General features: G+C 38.9%; 2 protein-coding genes across 6 annotated transcripts; one reads left to right on the forward strand and one right to left on the reverse strand.

Moving 5' to 3' along the window:
• On the reverse strand, window positions 1-12,104 carry LOC111334345 (guanosine-3',5'-bis(diphosphate) 3'-pyrophosphohydrolase MESH1). 4 transcript variants are annotated; one of them, XM_088746961.1, is made up of 4 exons: window positions 4,445-4,584; window positions 4,193-4,272; window positions 2,027-2,193; window positions 1-1,332 (listed from the first exon to the last, which is right to left on the reverse strand). In XM_088746961.1, exons 2-4 carry the CDS (start codon window positions 4,196-4,198, stop codon window positions 1,125-1,127), a joined length of 381 nt encoding a protein of 126 aa, XP_088603087.1. In that variant the 5' UTR covers window positions 4,199-4,272; window positions 4,445-4,584; the 3' UTR covers window positions 1-1,124. The 4 variants fall into 4 exon arrangements, with proteins under 4 accessions (XP_088603087.1, XP_088603085.1, XP_088603086.1 ...); XM_088746959.1 differs by lacking the exons at window positions 4,193-4,272; window positions 4,445-4,584 and adding an exon at window positions 11,982-12,104; XM_088746960.1 differs by lacking the exons at window positions 4,193-4,272; window positions 4,445-4,584 and adding an exon at window positions 5,675-6,076.
• LOC111334332 (uncharacterized) lies at window positions 7,434-21,746 on the forward strand. Of its 2 annotated transcripts, none has more exons than XM_022940036.2 (2): window positions 7,434-7,641; window positions 20,372-21,746. In XM_022940036.2, exons 1-2 carry the CDS (start codon window positions 7,584-7,586, stop codon window positions 20,695-20,697), a joined length of 384 nt encoding a protein of 127 aa, XP_022795771.2. In that variant the 5' UTR covers window positions 7,434-7,583; the 3' UTR covers window positions 20,698-21,746. The 2 variants fall into 2 exon arrangements, with proteins under 2 accessions (XP_022795771.2, XP_022795770.2); XM_022940035.2 differs by lacking the exon at window positions 7,434-7,641 and adding an exon at window positions 12,116-12,251.
• Window positions 21,747-21,889: the final 143 nt, after the last annotated feature.

The raw sequence follows: 21,889 nt of genomic DNA on the forward strand, positions 1-21,889 counted from the left end.
TTTCAACAACAAAATTCAACAACTTTATTTATACTCGATCAATAGGAGCTTGTTAAGCTCCTAGCGTGTACAGCTAGTGTGTCGAGTTAGCAAAATAATATATGAAATAAAGGTATTGAGTCAACAAATTGGCTAAAAATATTATGTATCAGGAAATTGGGAACAAAAGTAAAATTAATTGTATGATATAAAACTAATTAATTATTAAGAACCTATTGATATGACAGCAAGAAGATTGAAAATTTTATATATAGCATAAAAAACAACTACAAGTGTCGAACGTTATTTTTCTAATTTGAGAAACAAAATTTCTAATGGTAGGAGCAGCTCTTAGTTCATCCTGCAGAGAGTTCCACATCTTCGGACCGTAGTACCTAAAAGTATGGAGTCCATACTTGGACGTGTTTGCTCTAGGTAGAATAAGCTTCATTTTACTAGGCAGATTACGTTGATTACTTCTTAGTGACAGGAGACTACTAAGAGGTGTTGGTGTAGTTGCATAGATAACTTTATATATTAGTATACACGTCCTGAATCCTTCTATTTTGCAGGCTTGGCATATTTGCCTTTGCAAGTAATTCCTCATAGGTGCTAATGTTGTCATTAAAAATACATCTCATAGCACGCTTATTTAGCTTTTCGAGTTTGGCAGCTGCTGTTTTGCCACAATGCATCCATACAGTAGAGCAATAGGTAAAATTAATGAGGTAGAATATAGGCTTTGTACAACAAAAGTTTTGTTTTAGTACTTAACAGCTTCTTAAACCTGCTTATGATCGCTATTTGTTTGCTTGTTTTCTTACATAACGATGTAACATGTTTACTAAAGTTCAGATTGTCATCTATGTGAACACCAAGTAGCTTGCAAGTGATGTTCGGCTTTGTAACTGTCCCATTTACCGAGAAACTAATATCTTCTTCATTCGTTTGGTTACGTTGAGCCTTGGGTCGTCTAAATGATAGGGACTCGCATTTCTTGGCGTTGAGAATGAGACCGTTGTCACTACTCCAGCTTGATATAATGGCTAATTCTGAGTATGTTGTACAGTTAATGCTTTTCTATGACGTATGAATAATTCAAAATGCTATAATTTGTATACATAGCTTAACTACTCACTTCTACGCTATATCTCAGTAATCCCACGCTGGGCAAACAATCTATAAAGTTCATTTTCTAAAGCTTCATTTGTTCCTTTCAGTTCTTCAACAACTTTATGAGCCCACCGGAAGTATTCATCGACTCTCTCTTGTGTCCAGCCTTCTGGGGTAACACGATTAAGATCTCTCAAATTGAAAAGTTTATCTGCAAGCTTAACAAGTTTCGCTTTGTGACTAGAAAGAAAGTAATACGAAGTTAATTAATTGTGACTAAAGTTAGAGCTGTCCATTGTTCATGCTAATGTGTATCAGCTGTTGCCAGTTCTGGGATTGGGTACATGAGAGTTTGGAGCAAAGCCAAACACCGAGCACTGAACAATAAAACTTTTAAGATTCACTTAAAAATGTTGACGTTAGACGGGAAAGGGTATAGAAACACTATTACTATACCTTAAAATGAAAAGTGACCATTGTCTTAAATCTATAGTTGTTACACAAAGTTACAATAACTGCAGTAGATTTTAGTATTTTCATAGTTGCAATTGAAAAAGGATTAAAACAAATTGATTTTAACCAAATTTATTGTGACAATGAAAACAGCAAATCTTGCTAAAACAGAGCAGTCATCTTTTGAACTTCAAAAAAAAAAAAAAACAAACAAAAATTAAAGTCAAGTAAAAAAGTAAATTTATTGCTCAATATCTTTAATTGTATTCAACCATGAAAATACCTGTAATTGTTATCAGGATTTTCATCTGGTTGTGTATTCCTTTTTTCTATAATATTTTTACTCACAGGATGTCAATAAATACAAGAAGTCCCTTGCTAAATAAGAATTTTCTTTTTAAACTACCTTCTGTTGACAAAAGAATGTGAAAAGTGATCTGTCAATTACTACATGTACAAGCAAACTTAATCCTGTACTAACCTGGAAGTTTTTGCATGGACAATCTGCAGCCGTTTTCGTTCCAATTTGGGAAGTCTCTTGTCATCAGTTACTTCTGTAACAATATGTCGCACTTCTGGTCCAAACTTTGACTCCACTTCTTCAAATGTAGTGTTGGTATCTTCAACAGTATCATGAAGAATAGCTGCCTTCATCGACAAAACAAAACAAAACAAAATAAAAAATTATAAAAACTAAAGTAATACAAGGTAATGATTAACTGAATGAGTAACTTGGAGAAAATTCCTTCCACGTATCTGAGCTGCATCGGATTGGAGAGTGAAAGGAGTGACCTAGTGAGATGATGATGAGAATAACAAATAGTAAGGATGAGGAGGTCAGAAGAGGGAAGGCCATTCTCTCTTTTTCCGCCTTGCAAATTACTCTTTCTCTACCCTACTCTCTCCATGCTTTGTCAATCTTATCAATTCTGGGAAAATATGTGGGCCATTTAAACTACATCTCTTGCAAGGTCTTGCAAATAGTCATATATATAGACAGCACCTAAAAAGTACTTCACCAAACCACACAAGTAATTTACATTACTCAAAACAATAGAATTTGGAACTCCTAATACAGAAGAGGATCTTTATCTTAGAGATATTTCCTAGAGTTGGATACCATATCAAAGGGGGATGGCAGGGACCTAAGAAGGGAGGTTCATCAATGAAAATGAGCACGAAAAGGGGAGGGTCATACCTCTTTGTAAGCTATCCAAGGAAAGGGTCACACACCTTTCCCAGAATTTTTTAATGGGGATTTTTTGGATGTTCCTTTCCATTTTGCTTACAGATTGAGTTTAGCTTTTCATCTACTTAGATTTAATTTGGTGTTTTATTATAGGTTTTAGCTTACATTTCTATATGAGTATTATGCCACAGCACATATTTTTCTCAGAGGACTCGTGTCCTTTTCCATTATTATCGAGACTCGGGTATTGATTATTCAGCTTCTTCCTCGTGTTGACTATCCACTGCCTGATCTCCTGAGTCATTTAGTTCAGAAAAGTTACTACAGCTAGTCAGAGAAGTGCTTTGGTCAATTAGTGGAGTTAGCGCTATATAAATTATGTTAAATTAAATTAAAATTAGAAGGAAGTGCATGTATTTTCCCTTCAATATTTTATGTTCAAAACTTTTATAATACCCAAAGTTTATACTTCCATATTCAAACTTCAGCTTTAAAATAGAAATATTCCACACTGATTCTTTGCATTTTCTTGTTGCAGCTTGCACATATTCAATATCGAGATAGATTTATATTCAAACACTTTGCACTCATAAGCAAAATGTTCTGAGGTTTCTACTACATGGAACATACCCTGTTGTAGTGAGGGGAGGGTCGCAGGTCACACTTTGGTCAGTCACCTATAGATGGGGGGTCAGGAGATTTTTCATTCAAATGCAAGGGAGGGCCAACACTTCTTTAGGAAAAAATACCAAAATTCTCCAGCCCCCCCCCCCCTCCCCCCAAGAAGAAAGGTACCTTCCAAAAGTTAGATGATAAGGCTTCCAATTATTGATGCTAATCATTTGAAATAATTTTTGGAAAAAATACTCAACAAGATATGTCAGCCACCAAAATATTCCAAAGTTGCATGTATCAGACTGTTACACTGCACATAACATGAAGTTCATAATGTTGTTCACTTGAGTATTATTTTTAAAACAATTTTCCACAGTAAAACAAACTGAAAAAACTTGTTTCTACCTGATTATTTTGATCTAAAGATAAACCCTAACCCATCTTCAAATATAAAATAAGAAAAATTTTGAGGTTTATTCACAAAGATGGTAAGCTAAGAAATTGATGATCATGGTTTTATTTTCTGTATGCATTGGATGCAATAAAAAAACCACTGAGTCAATTGCTGTAGCAGCAAGATTGTTGTACTTTCATGCATAAGTTAATCACACTACATTTTTTTAACAAAAATAATTTGTGCAGATATACTTAATTTCTAGGGAGGGGTATGTGTAGCTACAACAAAAATAGGGTGGAATTCTGAGTTCAAATTCTTTCTAAAAAATTAAGTTGAGACTCATAAAGCAGACGCCAACCCAAGACAGCCTGGCATACCCAGGGGTATGGACCAAAGAAATATGATCTTTTGTTGCTGTCTGAATGAATATGGATTCCTGCGTGCACCTGCATCGTGTATCAAATGACCCAAGCTTGTGGTCCTTGCGCCTCTTCCCCTGGCCATTAGCACCCAAAAAGGGGTCGGCCTTTCGAGTAAAAAATGTAATAGCCATCACTCATCAGCAATGGAATAACACTCAAGTATAAAATAACGATAGCCATTTTCTGCGGTTTTTATCGCTAAGATTCACACAGAATTGGTCGGTAATGAAAACACGAAGCAATGGTACATTTAGATTTCGCAGTGGTGCTCCTTACCTGAAGGACATCTGTATCATAAACACCACCCTCTTTCCAGAGAATGTAAGCAACCCCGATGGGATGATTAATGTACGGAGTTTTCTCTGGGTCTTTTCGTCGTTGATCTCTATGTTTTGTGGCGGCAAAATGAATTGCTTCGAGCATTTGGCCAACCGGTTCTAAATTGCCACAACTGTCCGCCATCTTTTTATTACATTAGTCTCCAGACTTCCTCGGACTTAGCGTGGCACAAATCATGACAAACTGTACTGACAAACTGTATTGATGAACTTTTAGAAACAGACAGTTTTCTCTTTGGCTTATCCAGAACTCGATAATTTCTTTCTGTGTGTTAACTGTAATTGTGAGGAATTCATTTACTTGGCAGTGTCAAAATGAAAAGATGAGCTGTTCAGATTCAAATTCTTCAATATGCTCTCAGAAAAATAAGTCTAACAAAAAGCCAAGAGAAAACATAGTATACGGCAAAATAAATCAAATGTCCTCGAGTGATAGAGAAATGAAGCATTTAAAGCTTCTTATTTAGGATGATTATGTTCGTGAGACAATCTAACGAACGATATTGCATGTGTATACCCTGCGAGCAGAGTCTTTTCTTCTTTTTCGAGGTAGCATGTGTATTCAGTCTTCAGGTAATTAGGTTTTATCAACTGAGTTTCAAATTATTTATTTTTTGTGATTTGATTGAATAAAGCATCATTAAGAGTTCATAATGTAAATTGGCCACTTTGAAGGGTTTCAAAGCTGTCGTTCCGAGCGTTAGCCCTTTATCAGAAAATACTATTTGCTCTGACGAAGAGCTAACGCTCGAAACGACAGTTTGAAACTCTTTACGGTGGCCTATTTACGTTATCAACTCAGTTGATGGCTACCAAATTAACTTGCTCCTCCCACCGACGCAGCATCATAGTTTCTTTAGAAACTTACCCCCTTTATTCATTGTGTATTATTCATTTCGATCAATATTGCCAAGGCTTTTTTTCCATTTTTGCACGGATTTGTTTTTTAGCTTGGGCTCTCTTTTAAATTACAGAATCCCCATAACCGCAAACAGTATTTTCTGAAAAAAATAATTAAACTCCCGCTTAAGATTTAAAAAGGAATAGGTATGATATAAGTTCCTTTTCATGTTAGCTGTAGGAAAAACAACCCTAAACGGAATCTTACGAGATGGGTTTAATGCAAAAACGATAATAGCGCACTAATATATCAGCAAAAGATTCTTACCCCATTGAAGCCGATTCTCTCCTTCTCGAAATAAAATCCTCGCATAGATCATCAGATAAAAACAAGAGAACATCTTCTCTTCGAATTGCTGAAGAACAATTTACGTCGCCAGGGAAACCACCACATTAACGTTTTTCTGTCAGTTATGCATTATTGAGACCCAGGCCAGAGCAATAAGATCTCGTATGATCATTTCAGTTTCAGTTGGCTCGTGTGTACCTCTGTTCGTTTATTTTTTTTTGTTTGCCCGTCCGTTTGTTTGTCCTTTTTGTAGCTACTGCGCATACGCGAGTAGCTACAATGCTATCGTTTTGATGGGTAGAGTCGATTTTTTCTGTCTGTTCCTTAGTTCGTTTCTTGGTTTGTAAGTTTGTTCGTTCGTCTGCTTGTAAGTTTCTTCGTTTCTTCGCTCGCTCGCTCGCTCGTTCGCCCGTTCGCCCGTTCACGCGTTCGCTCGTTCACGCGTTCGCTCGTTCGCTCGTTCGCTCGTTCGCTCGTTCGCTCATTCCCTCGTTTGCTCGTTAGTTCGTTCGCTCGTTCGTTAATTCGTTCGCTCATTCGCTCGTTTGTTCGTTTGTTTGACTTTTTTTGTTTGTTTGTTTGTTCGTCTGTTCGTCTGTTCGTTCGTTCGTTCGCTCCTTCGTTTGTTCCTTTTAAGGTTAGATTTATTTTGAATACTTTCTATCTCTCGCTCGGTCGGTATTAAGCAACAAATAGCTGAAACCTTGACAATCAAGTACTTAATAGAACACAGGCAGCCCAAGCTCACTACCAGAAAAGCGGACGTGAATCTTACCGTGTTGCGCAACGTTTTATATTTATAAAGGTTTGTATGGGATGTTATCGGTTTGCCTTAAAAGAGAGAAAAAATGTCTTGTTTTGAAATAAAATGGGCTTACCTTATTGCCTTGTTGTTTTCTTTGTTGATTCCTAGCGTCTCAGGCCATTTTGAAGCGTTTTCGGCGAGTTAGCGCTATGTTGGTGTTCAACTGCTAAAAGAAAGACTTTCTTTTAGCAGTTGAACACCGAGAACATCCCATACAAACCTTTATGAATATAAAACGTTGCGCAACATGGTAAGAGTCACGTCCGCTTTTCTAGTAGTGAGCTTGGGCTGCCTGTGCACAGACAGGCATGGGTCAAAACATTTTTAAACAATTAACTAGATTTCGATGTGAAACCTTAATGTATTTTAATTACATGAAGAATAGCCCTTGACAAATAAAGGCTCCTTGTAACCTGAGTGGTGGATAGTAATCAAATACTTTTATGATAATAATGTGATTTCACGAAAAGAAAAAAAACCCACCGCTTTGACATCAGTGGGAGATTTCGAGGAGGGTACTGCTTTGTTTGGTAATTGTTGTAAATAATTTATGATACTTGTACTCTTTACCTGCAACTTTTACCACTTAATAAAAAAAAAAAGTAGGTTGTAATATTTCTATTCAGGCATCATACGGAATCTGCCCAGAAACAAGTAACAGGAACTTTAAAGAGCAAATAAGAGTGACAATAATTGGTTTTTCTTCGATTTATCGGATGTTTTGAGGAGTACATACATATGATCACGCTAAACTGAGTCTCTGGCAATACAGATTTGCTGATTCCATTATAATTTTTCACGCGTTTAACGTCTGGTCACATTAGCTGACTTTTCATCTAAAGAAAACCGTAAAATGTGAGGAACAAAATAAGCTAATTACTGAAATATCCATCAAATTAGCGAGAGTAGTTGTTTATCCTTATTTTGACATCTGTCGTGAATAATTTAAGTACACAAACGGTACAAAATAGTTGATATTGTTAAGCGTCGTGTATTCACTAGCCTATAATACCATTACTGTGTCCTCTTCAAACGTGAAATGTTTGCGTGATTGTAGCCGGCGCCTCACTTTCCGAGGGCAGAATGGATTCAGTGAGATTTTTTGCCGTTTTTATCGGATTTGCGTGGATGTCTTATGAAGGTGAGTTCCTATATTTCAAATCAATGATTGCTTCTAATGCAGCCTCAATTTTCATTTTCAATTAAACCTTGAACTCCGAATGCAACGATAATTTGTTTGCTGGTTGATATGTAAGATAATAATTTTCACGAAAGGAACTCCAAGTTTTAAAGTTACAAACGCACGCAATACACACAGTTACATGTCGTTGTTTCGCTTTTGTTTAATAATGTAAGAAGAGTGGAAGACATAACTTTTTTTTAACCTCGCCTAGATACACAGAATGTATACAAAATATTTCATTCAGAAATTTCTCAATTCTCTCCTCTAGAAAACCTTTTTTATAAATAAAAAAAAAATTAGATAAATGCATATGCATGTTAATATTCAGTTCGGGTCTTTAAGAGGTGTGTGTTGTTTTGTCGAGAACTCGAATGCAAAGTGACTATCTGGGAAGGAAACATCACGCACATCAACTCATTAACTATTGGGAATTTCCCAGTTTGTTATATGCCGGCGACGAGTTAGAGCATCAACGCTACGGGAAATAAGGAAATTGTGCTAAGAATTCCCCTGCACCAGTCAGAGTGTTCACCATGAAGCAGCTGTGTCAATCTTTCATCTTACAAAATAGTGATCAAAATAATGCTAATACACGATATTGTAAAACAACTCGACTCTGATTCAGCTGTTTTTTTTTTTTTTATTCAAAGTTTACTCAAAATACGGTTTACAGTTTTTTTTGTGGTGACTTCGAAAATTGATGTACACGATGGTACTAGAGGATCATTTAACCGTGAGACCAGTCAAAAATTAAACTTTTTAGGCTTCTTGTATTCTAGACTAAATTCACTCCAATAAAAAGCTTTCAACTTCATTAAAATCGTGCTTCACCCTAGTTCCTATATTCAACATAACGTCATGTAGATATCTTTCCGATATATTAAGTAATTTAAGGCCTAGCAGTAACTCTTTTGTGAGAAAAAGTGTAGACCGCTTTAAAGAGAAAATTAGCATTAAATGGATCGTTGAACTCCATCATAACAGACGGCGCTAAGAGCAACTGGCCATTGTTCACACCTGCGGGCGGATTGAGTTTACGTTCCAAACTCAGTGAAAAGGAAATTCAGTTCAACTACAAAATGTTTCTCATCAAAACTTTTATTCCTCTAAAATAAATGTGATTTATCTTCAAAAGATAAAAAGAAATAAAAAGCAGTATACTGACCATTATTTCCCGAATTTATTTGTTTCCTAAGTGGGGAAGAGACTGTACAGCAAATTAAAAAAAAAAAAAAAGGTCAATGAGCGTATTTTAAACTTCCTAACTGCCGAGCTGAACTAAAGTAAAGTAACCGAGCAGTAATAGATTCAAACGTCGAATCAAGAACTTCAACTAATTTCATTATGAATAAAGGGAGTAAGTTAAAAAAAAAAACCGAGGTGCTGCATCGGTGAGGGTAACAAGGTAATTTTGGTTTAATCAACTGAGTGGATAATACAAATTGGCCACCGCCGAAAGGCGGAGTTTCAAAGCTGTCGTTTCCAGCATTAGCCCATTCGCTCTGACAAATTATACTAAAAAACCCACAAGGTGATATGGTTCGTTCTTCCTAAACTTTACAAAGTTTCATAAAACTAAACTGCACAAGAAGGCTATATATTAAATTTCAACTTAAGAAAAAGGTCAAAAAGCAGTAAAATTCTTGTAGAAACGTTCAGTAAAGTTCAAAAAGTCTAATCCGGCTGCTCCCAGCTCGTGTTCTCTTATTCAAGTACAACGACGACCGCAGGTGACTTGTGCTTCTAAAAAGGCATCATTGTTCTGGAGTACTTACTATAATTACAAAAGATTTTCAGCGATGGATCAACCAATTGTAGATTCTTCCCAATAGAAACTTTCTAATCGCGCGTCCTAATGGACGGTTCCAACCGCAAAACTTTGTTCTTTGAGTGATAATTTATCGTGACATTGATTATTATATTCAAGAGATTATCGAGTGTCCATAATCTCTTGGTATATTTCAGTTTTCAAGCTTTGAAGTCTTTGTAGGAGTTCAGCGCGGCTTTTTTCTCCTTGGTTCCCTTCGTCGGCTCGTGAGTAATCCTTTAAATCTGCAGCGAGTCGCTACAAATTTGAAACTTGGAAGGAAATCGGGGAAAATGTACACTGCTTGTATGATGATGCCCGTATGTTTCTTGAAGAACGCTTATTAAGAGAACAGCACGAAAGTCATGAAACTCACTCTTTTGTCTCGTTTCTTACATTTCTGACAGTAGAATCGATCGCTATTAAAAAAAAACCTCTCGTTCCTGTGTTACTCAACGACTCCTAAAGCCGGAAGGGATCCGGTTTATAATTGATACTAAAAACATAACGATATAATTACACTTACGTATCAGACATCTCGTCCCCATCTCTTCACTTAGTATGTCTTTAAAATCCTTTGCCAGCGTTGCGTTGCGGCAATACAGAATAGCAATCACTAGCCCATTTTTTGAATTCATACAAGAATTGCTGCCTTCGAATTTTCTCAATTGATTTTAAATTAACCACTAGTTAGCAAAATTAAAAGGTTGTGAGTTAATTCGGCTGTACAAATTTCAACTTTTTTCTAATAATTTACATTAGAGTTATAAGCTAGGTATACAAAATTATCTCGGCATTTAGAAAATGTATGGCTTCCCTGCGATCTAGCCTGACAAAAGACGCTTTTAAGTCTCTCTCATGAGAGAGATGATAACTTACATTAGATCATGTATGATAATTACTATCGTAATGTCGATGACTTAGTCAACGATTATTAACCCAGTTGCTCGCGGTTCGATAAATATCAATCACTCTCGCCGACCTGGAGGTTAATAATATTTCGAATATACAACGCAAGAACCACAAAGCAGCAAATTTCTGTCATTATACCGCAAAACGGTCTGAAATTTAATTCTCAACGCCTCGGCAGCTCGGAGGTGAATAGTACTTGCCAATCATTTGCAAGCTAACAAATCAGCGCGTGCATAAGATAAGGCACCATTCAGTTGTGTGCTATACAATTGTTTATACACATATAGCTTGCAAAAATCCTGATCAAAGGCAGTGAACAGGAAGGGTGTAGTATAAGTACATCATAATGGCCCAGCTCACTGCCGGTCTGTGTATCTTGGTGGCCATTTTAGAGCATCGGCTGAGCGGGAAATGCGAGGTCTCAGACTCTATTCTTATAGGGAATCAGATTTTTTTCTTTGTCTCACGGTCGTGATGAGAGGGAAAAAACGTTTTTTCTCCAAAACTTAGTTTGACAAACAAATTTTATATAAGATTAAAAATAACCACTTTCATAAAGCTAAGTAGGAAATATTTTAATTGGCACCAAATGCAATTTTAACTGGCAACAACCAACTCATCTCTTTGTTAGTTTGTCCTAATGTATCCGTATCGTAACGGTAGCAACAGCACAAAAACTCCGTTGGACATCATTTGTGTTTTTACCAAACATGTTGCTATCATGTGTCACAAACATACACAAAGCCATGAGTGAATAACAAGCCAACCATTTCTACAATAAGTTTTACTTCTCAGTTTATTTATTCGTTTTTAAGTCTATATTTATTATTTTTTGTTTTGTTTGTTTCATTTTTTTATATATATATATATATTCAACCGTTCGCGGAAATCCTTTTCCAAAGGATTTGATCAAAATTATTTGAACGTTCACTTTACCGATTCATATTTCTGAATAGGAAACCATTAGAATTGCTGAAAATGCTCAATGATTCACTTTAGGCGTCAGTTCTTGCTCGCTATACTATATATAGTGATGTTATCTAAAATTTCATTGAGTGTAACTTCGTTTGTCTCGCTTAATTGAAATATTCAGTCAAACTAAAGGTAAAATTGAACGTTTCGTCGTAATTTTGCAAATGAAACCAGTAAAATGTTTTATCTTCCAGGGATTTTAAACCTCCTGGTTGGTTAGTTGATGTGTTAAATAAGATGTCCCATACATCTTGACAGATAAGAAACGTTCAGATACCTTGTATCAGTTGTAATTTTGTATTGATTAATAATTAACGAGAGTTGTCCATGTTACGTGTTCTGAGCGGCGGTATGAAACTAAAATTTTTGCCTTCAAATCTCGATCATTTAAAACTGATAATCCAATGGATAAAGTGATACTGAACCTAAACAGTGTGTGTGGTAGACAAAATACCAACGCTTTTACCGAGAATAGAACAGAGTACGTGCAAATATTTATCTATACTGAAGAGTAACTAAGGAAACGCATAACATTTTGACATAAGTTAAGCCGTTGTTGAAGCACGATTTGAGAGCTACAAGACAAACACGTACAGTTCAAACTAACCTGACAACAGCATGAAGCATGATTAATTGATGTTTCTTGTAAGTGACAACTTTTAAAGATAATCGTCATGGTTGGCTGAGATACTACGATTAGACTGACGACCAAAAGGGTTAATTGAAACATTGTCAGTAACACCTGCAGCTGAAGACAAACATGTAGTCGGTCACAAACCTAGACTCAAAACTGCTACAAATGACGTTTTTCACCTCAACATGAAGTTATGTCCTCTAGTTACGCTACTTATCTCATGGACGTTGGTTTTCTCCAGAGGTAGGAATATTTTGCAAAGAGATTTTGTTCATCCTACAGGTATTTCACTTTAAATATTTCTTTCAGGAGAGAAAGACTTGCTTCGGTCGCTTCGAACCGGACAGCTCATTCAGTTCTGCTGTTTTAGCCACAAAACAAACCAACAGCTAAATCTTTCTCAATAATGTCAGTGAAAATCACTCATCCAGTTTTCCGGGTAACGATTATATTTTTCAGCATCTGTCTGTCAGACTCGAGGAACATATGCGGTGATAATTCCTCAATCGAGCGTTTTAAAGCAAAAAAAGTCTTCCAGCGAAGCCAGATCGGCATAAATATTTATATACATTACACGTTGGGAAAATTACAACATGTCAGGCTTGCCATGTAGCAAGCCGCTAGTTAGCGAGTGTCATTGTGTCCTTTCCGTCGCTTTACTTAGGCTAACCATCTCTTCGCAGCAACCGCTAGCTTAATGGAATTGTTATCCTTACTCAGAAATATCAGTGTAGATTTATTTATTTATAGAGGCTGAACGTATCTTGTAGTGGGAACAGGCCAGAGGTATTCAGTGCGATTTGATTCCTGTTTTGTCTACAATCACCGAATGTCCCGAATATATTTTATTTTCACAAAGAAATGACCACCAGGATTAAAAGTGTTTTTGTCGTGTTATGCATGCAAATCAAACGTACCAAGACTCGCATTGCCTGAAGGGGAATAATTCACCTTCAGCAAGCGTGTGCTGATGCGCATGTGCTATCATCGAATATTTTAAACGAGTTTATGGTTACCTTGGTGGTTTGAAAACATAATTTTTCATGAAGTTGTTTTTAAAAAAATCCTGTCGAGAAAAAATGCAATTGATGAACTAAATATGATTAGAGTCATCTTTCGAGTTAGCCTTAGTCATATTCTGTTGGAACTTGTCCAGATTCCCTCACCTTTGTCCTAGTCTCGTAACCGGCCAAACAGCATCTTTTTTCCTTCCATTACCGATATTTATTGTAGTGACCACTTCCCATTGTCGTTTTGTTACCTGTCAGTCATGTATTTTCCCGGTTAGTAATAAGAGAGAGAGAAAAAGCTTGGCGCTGTTATAAAACTAGGACTTCAACAAATAAACCGTTTCGTGAAATAACATTCTAGCGTGCAGTCATAGGGGTACGAGTGGGGGAGTAGGGGGGCTGCAGCCCCCCTAGCTGCGGAAACGCTCTTGATTCGGGCAATGACATTGGGGAGAAAACATTATAAAATAATGCCGTTGGCGTGATCTCCAAAAGTCGTGAATAAAGTTTCTAGTTAATTTCTTTTCAGGTGATTAGATGCCCGAAAGTGGTGTCTTCAGAGATTTCGAAATTTGAATAATATCGTGTAAAATGTAAAGTATATTGTTTCGGGAACATCTGCTGCAGTTCGTGCCTAATTTTCGCGCCAATTTCGCGGAGAGCGGGAAAACATTTTGACGAGTTCACATGAAGGTTTAGGTTTCCTCATTGAAGTTTGTTCGATTCGTTGTGAAGTCCGTGGACTTGAAAGGTTCAAGAAGACGTTAAAAACTTAAGTGACTAAAGGTCAAGCAGTCGTCAAGGTCAACAAGGCGAAAGGTAAATACTACACAAATTCCATTAAGTAATTCGTTTATTCTATTCGATCGATTCTATCCGTAAATCTCAGTATCAAAGTATCACATAATACTAGCTGATGTCACCCAGCTAGTAACTACCAGTTATTGACAGCTTTCAATGATAGCAGTTTCATTAGATGGGGAAATGGTGAACTTCCCCGTTTGCATCCCGATTTCAACTCTTACCCTTTCGGGCATTGCGTGTTTTTTTCGGGCAAGGAAGTCACCGCCCCCCCCCCCCCCCCCCCAGTCCAAAGGTGCCCGTACGCCTATACGTGCAGTCAATACACTACACTGGCGACGAGTGATAAAAAGCAACACTGAGTCAACTAAGTCCACTCTGGCCGATAGGGACACAGAATCAAAACAACCCGAGTCAAGCCGACAGCTCACGCAGCCATGAGCAACCTACCACCGTTTCCCTCATTCGACCTTTCTCAAAACCAAGGAACACTTCTTGGTGGAAAAAGTACATCGCACGGTTCCGCAACCTTATTGTGGCGCTAGATGTGACCAACAAGAAGCGACAGCAGGTTCTTCTGTTACACTATGCAGGCGAAGAGGTCAACGATGTTGTTGAAACGCTGCCCGACGCCGTTGCAGGAGCAGACGAAGACCCGCTCGAAAAAACAATCACGGCTCTCACAAACTACTTCACGCCGAAGACTAATGTGGCCTATGAAGAATACAAGTTCAGGCAGGCAAAACAAGACCCAGGAGAAGACCTCATGACCTATTACACCAGGTTGAAACACCTATCACAAACCTGCGAATTCACTGATGCCGACCGAGAAATCAAAAGCCAGATTATTCAACTGTGTTCGTCGTCCAAGTTGCGCCGTAAAGCTTTCAGTGATCCTGGAATTACCTTACATGCACTCCTCGATTACGACAAAACCCTGGAGCTTACCGAAACACAAGTCAAAGAATTCGAAAACTCAAAAGCAGAAGTGAACAAACTCGATAAACACCGTGAAGTAACTCGACGAAAATCTTCAAATGGACCCCCCATGCGACAAGAAGGAACGCCCGGGACGCGGATTTTCCCGATCACACTTAGGAACAACAACATGCCGAAACTGCGGTGGCGCTTACCCACATGATGGAGGCATGCGATGTTGTCCGGCAGAAAGAGTGCCGAAGTTGCGGCAAGCTGGGACATTTCGAATCAGTCTGTCGCAGCAAACCAAAGGCAAGATCTCACAAGCGAGAGTCACGGAAAACAGTCAGCACACTCGACGAGTACTTGGATGAATCCAGTGACAGCGATGACGAAAACACCTTCCATTTAAGCATTCACAGTGTTCAATAAGCTTGACTTGAATCAAGGGTACAATCAACTAGAACTCGCCCCGGAATCTAGATTCATCACAACGTTTAGCACCCATCTCGGACTGAGGCGGTATACGCGCCTAAACTTCGGAATCGTCTGTGCAGCCGAAATATTCCAAAATGCCATCCGCGAAACCTTGAGCGACATACAGGGAGCGCTCAACCTGAGTGATGATATCTTAGTGCACGGAGAGGTACAGGAAGACCACGACCGAGAAAACTTTCAGCGCCTCCGGGAGAAGGGCCTAACCCAAAACCGCGACAAATGCGAGTTTTCACAGCATAGCCTCGAGTTCTTTGGTTATGTGTTCTCTAGTAAAGGCATCTCTGCTGATCCGAGGAAGGTCCAGGCGATAACCAATCTCCCACCACCAACTAATGTCGCAGAAGTGTGCAGTCTCCTTGGTATGGCCAATTACTTTTCCAGATTCATTCCTGCTTACGCAACGCTAACTCAGCCCCTCCGTGAGCTAACCCAAAACAACATGCCTTGGGAGTGGAGCCAAAGGCAAGACCACGCCCTTCAGCAGCTCAAGACCGCCCTTATGCAAACACCTGTAACCGCTTACTTGGACCCCAGCAGGAACACCGAAGTCAGCGTCGATGCAAGCCTCGTTGGGCTTGGGGCAATCCTGGCTCAAACTGACCCCATCACTGGAGACAAGCACGTGGTTGCGTACGCAAGCAGATCCTTGACTCCCCATAGAACAACGCTGCAGTCAGTCTGAGCGTGAAGCTCTTGTTGTCGTATATGGATGTGAATATTTTCACCTATACGTCTATGGCAAACCGGTAACTTTCATCACAGATAATAAGCCGTTACTTGCGATATACAACAATCCTCGATCAAAACCACCACCACGCATCGAGAGGTGGACACTGCGCTTACAGCCATACCAAGTGACAGTTGGGTACGAGCAAGGAGAAGGAAACCCGGCTGACCATATGTCCCGACACCCTGAGAAGTCAACGCTTTCCAGCACTCGACAGCAACGCGTGGCAGAAAAGTTCGTGGACTACATCACATACACTTAAGCCCAACGCACTCAAGCTAAAGGACATCACGCAGGCGACTATGAAAGATCCAACCCTTCTAGCCGTCATTGATGCTGTGCGTACCTGCCACTGGTTTAAGCCGTCTAAGCGACTCGGCATTAACCAAAACACGTACAAAGCAGAACGGGTAAAGGAAGAATTGACCATCTGCAGTTCTTCGAGTGTACTCTTGAGAGGAAGACGGATCATTGTCCCTGACGTCTTACAACAGACAGTAATTGATCTCGCACACGAAGGTCATCAGGACATCACGAAAACAAAGTCACTGCTTCGGGAGAAGGCCGGTGGTTCCCAGGTATCAACGACGCAGTAGAGAAGAAAGTGAAGTCCTGTCTTGCATGCCAAGTGACGACCCCAGAAACCAAATGCGAGCCCCTTAACGTGTCACCGCTGCCAGAGGGACCATGGCAACAGATTAGTGCAGATTTTAAGGAACTGTCTAGCGGAGGATACTTACTCGTCCTCTACGACGACTATTCCGGATACCCTATTGTAGAGGTCATACCGTCACGGTCTACACCAGTCGTCATACCACGCCTCCACAAGGTATTTGCAGAGTTTGGTGTACCGGCAAAAGTGCGCACTGATAATGGCCCATTTCGTTACTCTCTTCAACGACTCCTTGGTAATTAATCCAAAGTCTTGGGAATACTGTAATGCGGCAAGGCCGGTCTCATGCTTAAAATGTGAAGCTGCGTGTAGATTCTCCACAACTGTTGTTAGTAATGTGCTCAATTCAATATCTTGGAGATAATCGTTGTTAATTGAAGCTATGCTGTTGTGCAGGCGGTGCATTCCTTCTTCGAGAAGTTTAAGTGAGACTTGAGTTTTATGAGACACATAAGATTTTACTTTAGCCATTAGGAAATAGACTTTATATGCTTTTACTTCAGTTTTAAGCTTATTTACTTTAATTAACTTTAAATTTGAATTTCCTCTCACTTTGTTAAGCGCCTAGATCTATCATTGGATAGGCGCTATACAAAATATCATTATTTTTGTTATTATTATTATTATTATTATTATTATTACTATTATTATTATTATTATTAACTTTTTCACAGTCACTCTAGCTATGTCATTATAATCTACATAAAGCATAATTTACATGAATTCAAGAATGAGAAAGTTCTGACGGCGCTTATAAGTCGACATCTAATGGGAGTTTTATGAAAAAGAGTAGGTTATTAACTGATATAAATCTACCAATACCAATAACCAAACCACTCCAATACATACTGTTTAATTCGCTTCCTGTTCCAGCCAGCATGGTCGGAAGCTCCAAATTCCATTGCTCGTCCATAGTTAGCGCAAAATTGTTTCGCTTTTGCCGCCTGAACTCGGAGCCATGTGATAAAGATTCACATCAAAATCTCCAAGGCCATATTTACTAGGCAAGTACTTTAGACCAAAAAACGAAGGAGAGTGCTTTTTCAGCGCCAGTGCGGTTTTAACATCTTTAATAGGAATGCGGCTTCTGTGACGCTGAAATGTTGCTTCCGACTCAATTCGGTAAAAGCTTGCAACAGCCCTTAAAATACCAGCATTCACGGCCTTTGTAGTGTCTAGGATGCCAACGAGCATGTAATATGTGCGATGCAATGTGATGATGTGTGATGTAATACCCTCGAGACCTGCATATATACAGCATGTGTTTAATTATTTAGTTAGTTCTCTTAGGTATGTAAATAAAACCGATTTCATTTTAACCGCTGTGAAGTACATTGGCGACTAGGATGGGATCCAAAGGAACGAGGAATAGCACAGAAAACCAACAAGCTGTCTACCAACTTTAACCCTGATCTCTTTAAGGTTGTTCATAAGACGGGGTCAGAGGTAACGCTGAGGAACGAGACTGGCATTGAACTGAAAAAAACACTGTGTTTGTAAAGAAGTATAACGAGCACATCTACATCTACTTTATTACTCTTCAACGCTATTACACATCAAGATTTATCCAATGGCAACGAAGACCAAGTGGTACAGGCAGGTTCTGCAGTACGGGTGGATGACCCAGGGGCAAGCAAAATTTCAGAGACGACAGTCGTACCGATGCCAAAAGAGATTCCTGGAACGTCTGAAGATTCTCAAGGAAAACGTAGGCATTTCCCAGACAATGAAAATACCGGAGTGGGAAGGCCTGTTCGGAGGTCGACCCGGACTGTAAGACCGCCCGATCGTTATAAAGCCATATAAACTGAATATGAACTGAATATCTTCAACTTCTTGTCCTTTTATCGAGCGACTGGTTTAATTTAAAGGCTTCGATTTGTATGCTGAACATTTAGGAAAGAAGGGAATGTAGTGTATAGGATGCCAACAAGCATGTAATATGCGAGACGTGTGATGTAATACCCTCGAGACCTGTATATCTACAGCATGTGTTTAATTATTTAGTTAATGCTCTTAGGTACGTAAATAAAACCGATTTCATTCTAACCGCTGTGTACTACAGCCATCGCGTAAGTTGACGATCGAGTTGGGTATCAAAGACCGTATAACTGATATGCGACACATGACCTTGATGTGGATGGCACATGCGATAATTATTAACGAAATTGGACACTCTGGCATACTCCAACTGATATGTAATGGTAAAGGTACTTTCGTTGAACACAATAAATCAACTGTCGTTATTTTACATCAGTTTTTAGGATACTAAGTGGAGGCGCGGTGGCCTCATGGTTAGTGCGCTCGACTCCGGATCGAGTGGTCCGGGTTCGAGCCCCGGCCGGGACATTGTGTTGTGTTCTTAGGCAAGACATTTTACTCTCACAGTGCCTCTCTTCACCCAGGTGTATAAATGGGTACCGGCAATTTAATGCTGGGGGTAACCCTGCGATGGACTTGCATCCCATCCAGGGGGGAGAAGAAATACTCCTAGTCGCTTCATGCTACAGAAACCGGAGGTAAGCACCGGCCTAATGGGTCACTAGGCTCGTAAACATACTTTACCTTTTAGGATACTAAGGGCGATCCGGGCTTTTGTCAGTTGTCAGTAAAATCCCACCAAAAATGTCATTTGTCATTTAAAATTTTGGCCATTTGTCAGTTGTCAGTTACCCCATCCAGACCCTCAAAATACTTTCCAAAGAAAGCCAGATCGCAGGTTATGTCAAGGGCGCCAAAAATTCATCCCATGAGGTTGCTCTAAGGAGCCTTTGATTTATGACAGGAATGATTGTCGAATGAATTGCCTGTGGCTGAATAAAAATCTATGGACAACTGTATAGTAGTTCTAATTTGCAAATAAATAATACTTAGAGTTTCCATATAGTCTTCCGGTTAGCTCAATTGGTATAGCGCCGGACTGTTGTGCGGAAGGTCGAGAATTCAAATCCGGCCGGACCAACACTTGGGTCTTTAAATAACTGAGTAGAAAGTGCTGCCTCTGTAATAATATCTGAAAACGGTTAGACTTTCTAGTCTTCTCGGATAGGGATGATAAATGGAGGTCCCGTCTCGCAATCCCTTATTTGTGATTTAAATTTGTGGGACGTTAAAGAACCCACACACTCCTCGAAAAGAGTAGGGCGCGTAGTGCCTGGTGTTGTGGTCTATCTCAGGGTGAATTGGGGGGGGAGGAGTGGTGCCTCGCATGGACCTTGTGTTCTGTTCGCACTAACCCTTCCGGGTCTAGTCACATCCGGTAAAGTCGTTAGCTGTAAGTAATCAAGAAAATAGTTTTGTAAGCCGACACAAAGGGTAGATTTGTTTTTTTCCGTGTGACCTCAGGGCACTGGAAAACATCCAACAGAAAGCTAAGTAATTAAAAAATTTTACTTTTTCACTAATTTTTACACCAGGACTGTTGGAAAAGGAAAACCAGGTTAAATCTTAAAAAAAAAGGCATTTCATTAAAATGGCTTTCCATTAATGGCTTTCCATTAAAGAGTATGAAGACGATTTTCTGCTACTCGCCCAAAAAATGTGTCAGTCCGCATTTATCTGATTTCCTTTGAAGATATAGATTTCTCATCTACGCGTAGCATCAGCACTTGGGATAATAAATAAATAATCAGTTATCTTCAAGACAAACCGTGCTTTAAAAAGTCCTAAAGCGGCTCATGTAAGTGCCGAAACACTGTTTTTAATAAGCCGCCTTCTTTCCGTATTTATTTTGCAGGCTCTGGGCTGAATTGTCACATTTGTGACCCTTCGAAGTCGTGGGATGAATGCAACAAGAAAAGCTCACAATACAAGTGTCCTGAGAATATGAAGGTTTGCTACAAAACGCACAGTGTGGAATTTGACAATGATGAAGAAGTTCATCTATATCGGAAAGGCTGTGGTACACAAATATTTTGTACAGGACAGGAATGCAAAGAAAAAGGGACATGGTGCGATGTACAGTGCTGCAATACTGACGCTTGCAATGAGTCTACAGTTTGGATTTCCAACTGTGGGACATGCATTATGCTTGCACTACTCTCTGCCGTCCTTCTTCTGTAATTTTTAACCTTTCCTTGGAAAACTGCACAGTTTTTACTAGTTCCAGAGAATGTGTGCACAACACATTGATCGCCACAGCTCTATGGGCTTATCATACTGTCTGGCTTGTATTGGATGAATGTGCTGTAAGGAACATGCGTATACATGGAGGCAGGCTTTCCTTACACATGGATCTCCGCACAGGCTACAAGGGCGGTCTCCTGATTAATGAACCAAAACAATAACCACGACGGAATTATGAGATACCTCTTCAAAAGCTACACTTTATCACTCTGCACATGTGAAACATGAAATTGGAAATAATTTAATACGAGACATGTTCTACATTGTTCAAAAGAATATTCCTCTTCTGTCTTAAAAAAAATCTCGCTCAGAAGTACCGTTTCTTTCCTTATTTTTTTTCTTTAATTGAAATTGTCAATTGTTTTTTTACATTTACAAATATTTTTTTCTGAGAATTAAATGTCTGACAGATTGTATTTTATTTTTACAAATACTTGCTATCATAAACACAACCTTTTCAAACCAGATTCTCTTCTAACTTTTTTTGCATCAAAATTGGGTGTTACGTCGCTGAAACCTGCCGGCATTTTTCCACACGCGTCAGAGAGCACATAGTCAGTGACAGGGCCTCTCACATTTTCAAGCATCCGAAAGATTCTCCACAGCAGGTAACTTCCATGTTTTAGATCCCGCCTCTATCGGCTTTCAACTTAAGATAAAAGAGGCTATTTATATTCAAATAGAACAACTATCCCTGAATCAACAATTACACCATGTAAATCCAAAACTATCCTCTTAATTCTCACACTTTCATGCTTTACTTATTTTCCTGTTATCAGTATTTACCATAATTAGCATTGTTCTACTTGCTATTTAATTCAACTTCTAACGCTTTGTACAGCAATTAACTGAAGTTTCTGTCGAAACATGAATTACAGACTCAAAAGTTTTGTCGCTTTCTTTAAATTCTTGACTCGCCTGCTAATACCAAGGCAGTTTAAGTTTTGCTCTAAAGGACTCAAAATACAGTAATTCATTTCAAAGCATGTTTCCATGCACTTATTTTGTGTTGTCTACAGTTCAGCAGTAGACACTCTCGTATTCTCGTATTCTATGGCGCTTACTGTACTTTTAATTCAGATCATTTTAAATTGCTGACCTATTTAGTCGTCTGACGGAAACGCCATTT

Source organism: Stylophora pistillata, chromosome 1, assembly GCF_964205215.1.
Source record: "Stylophora pistillata chromosome 1, jaStyPist1.2, whole genome shotgun sequence".
In the NCBI taxonomy this organism is placed as follows: domain Eukaryota; kingdom Metazoa; phylum Cnidaria; class Anthozoa; order Scleractinia; family Pocilloporidae; genus Stylophora; species Stylophora pistillata.

Excerpts from the sequence above, each read along its gene's own strand:
- LOC111334332 (XM_022940036.2), top strand. The coding sequence starts at position 7,584 with ATGGATTCAGTGAGATTTTTTGCCGTTTTTATCGGATTTGCGTGGATG. Across the intron at positions 7,642-20,371 it reads TGCGTGGATGTCTTATGAAG|GCTCTGGGCTGAATTGTCAC; the intron begins GTGAGTTCCTAT and ends TTTATTTTGCAG.
- LOC111334345 (XM_022940052.2), bottom strand. The coding sequence starts at position 4,630 with ATGGCGGACAGTTGTGGCAATTTAGAACCGGTTGGCCAAATGCTCGAA. Across the intron at positions 2,194-4,444 it reads ATGATACAGATGTCCTTCAG|GCAGCTATTCTTCATGATAC; the intron begins GTAAGGAGCACC and ends TTGTCGATGAAG. Across the intron at positions 1,333-2,026 it reads GTCCATGCAAAAACTTCCAG|TCACAAAGCGAAACTTGTTA; the intron begins GTTAGTACAGGA and ends CTTTCTTTCTAG.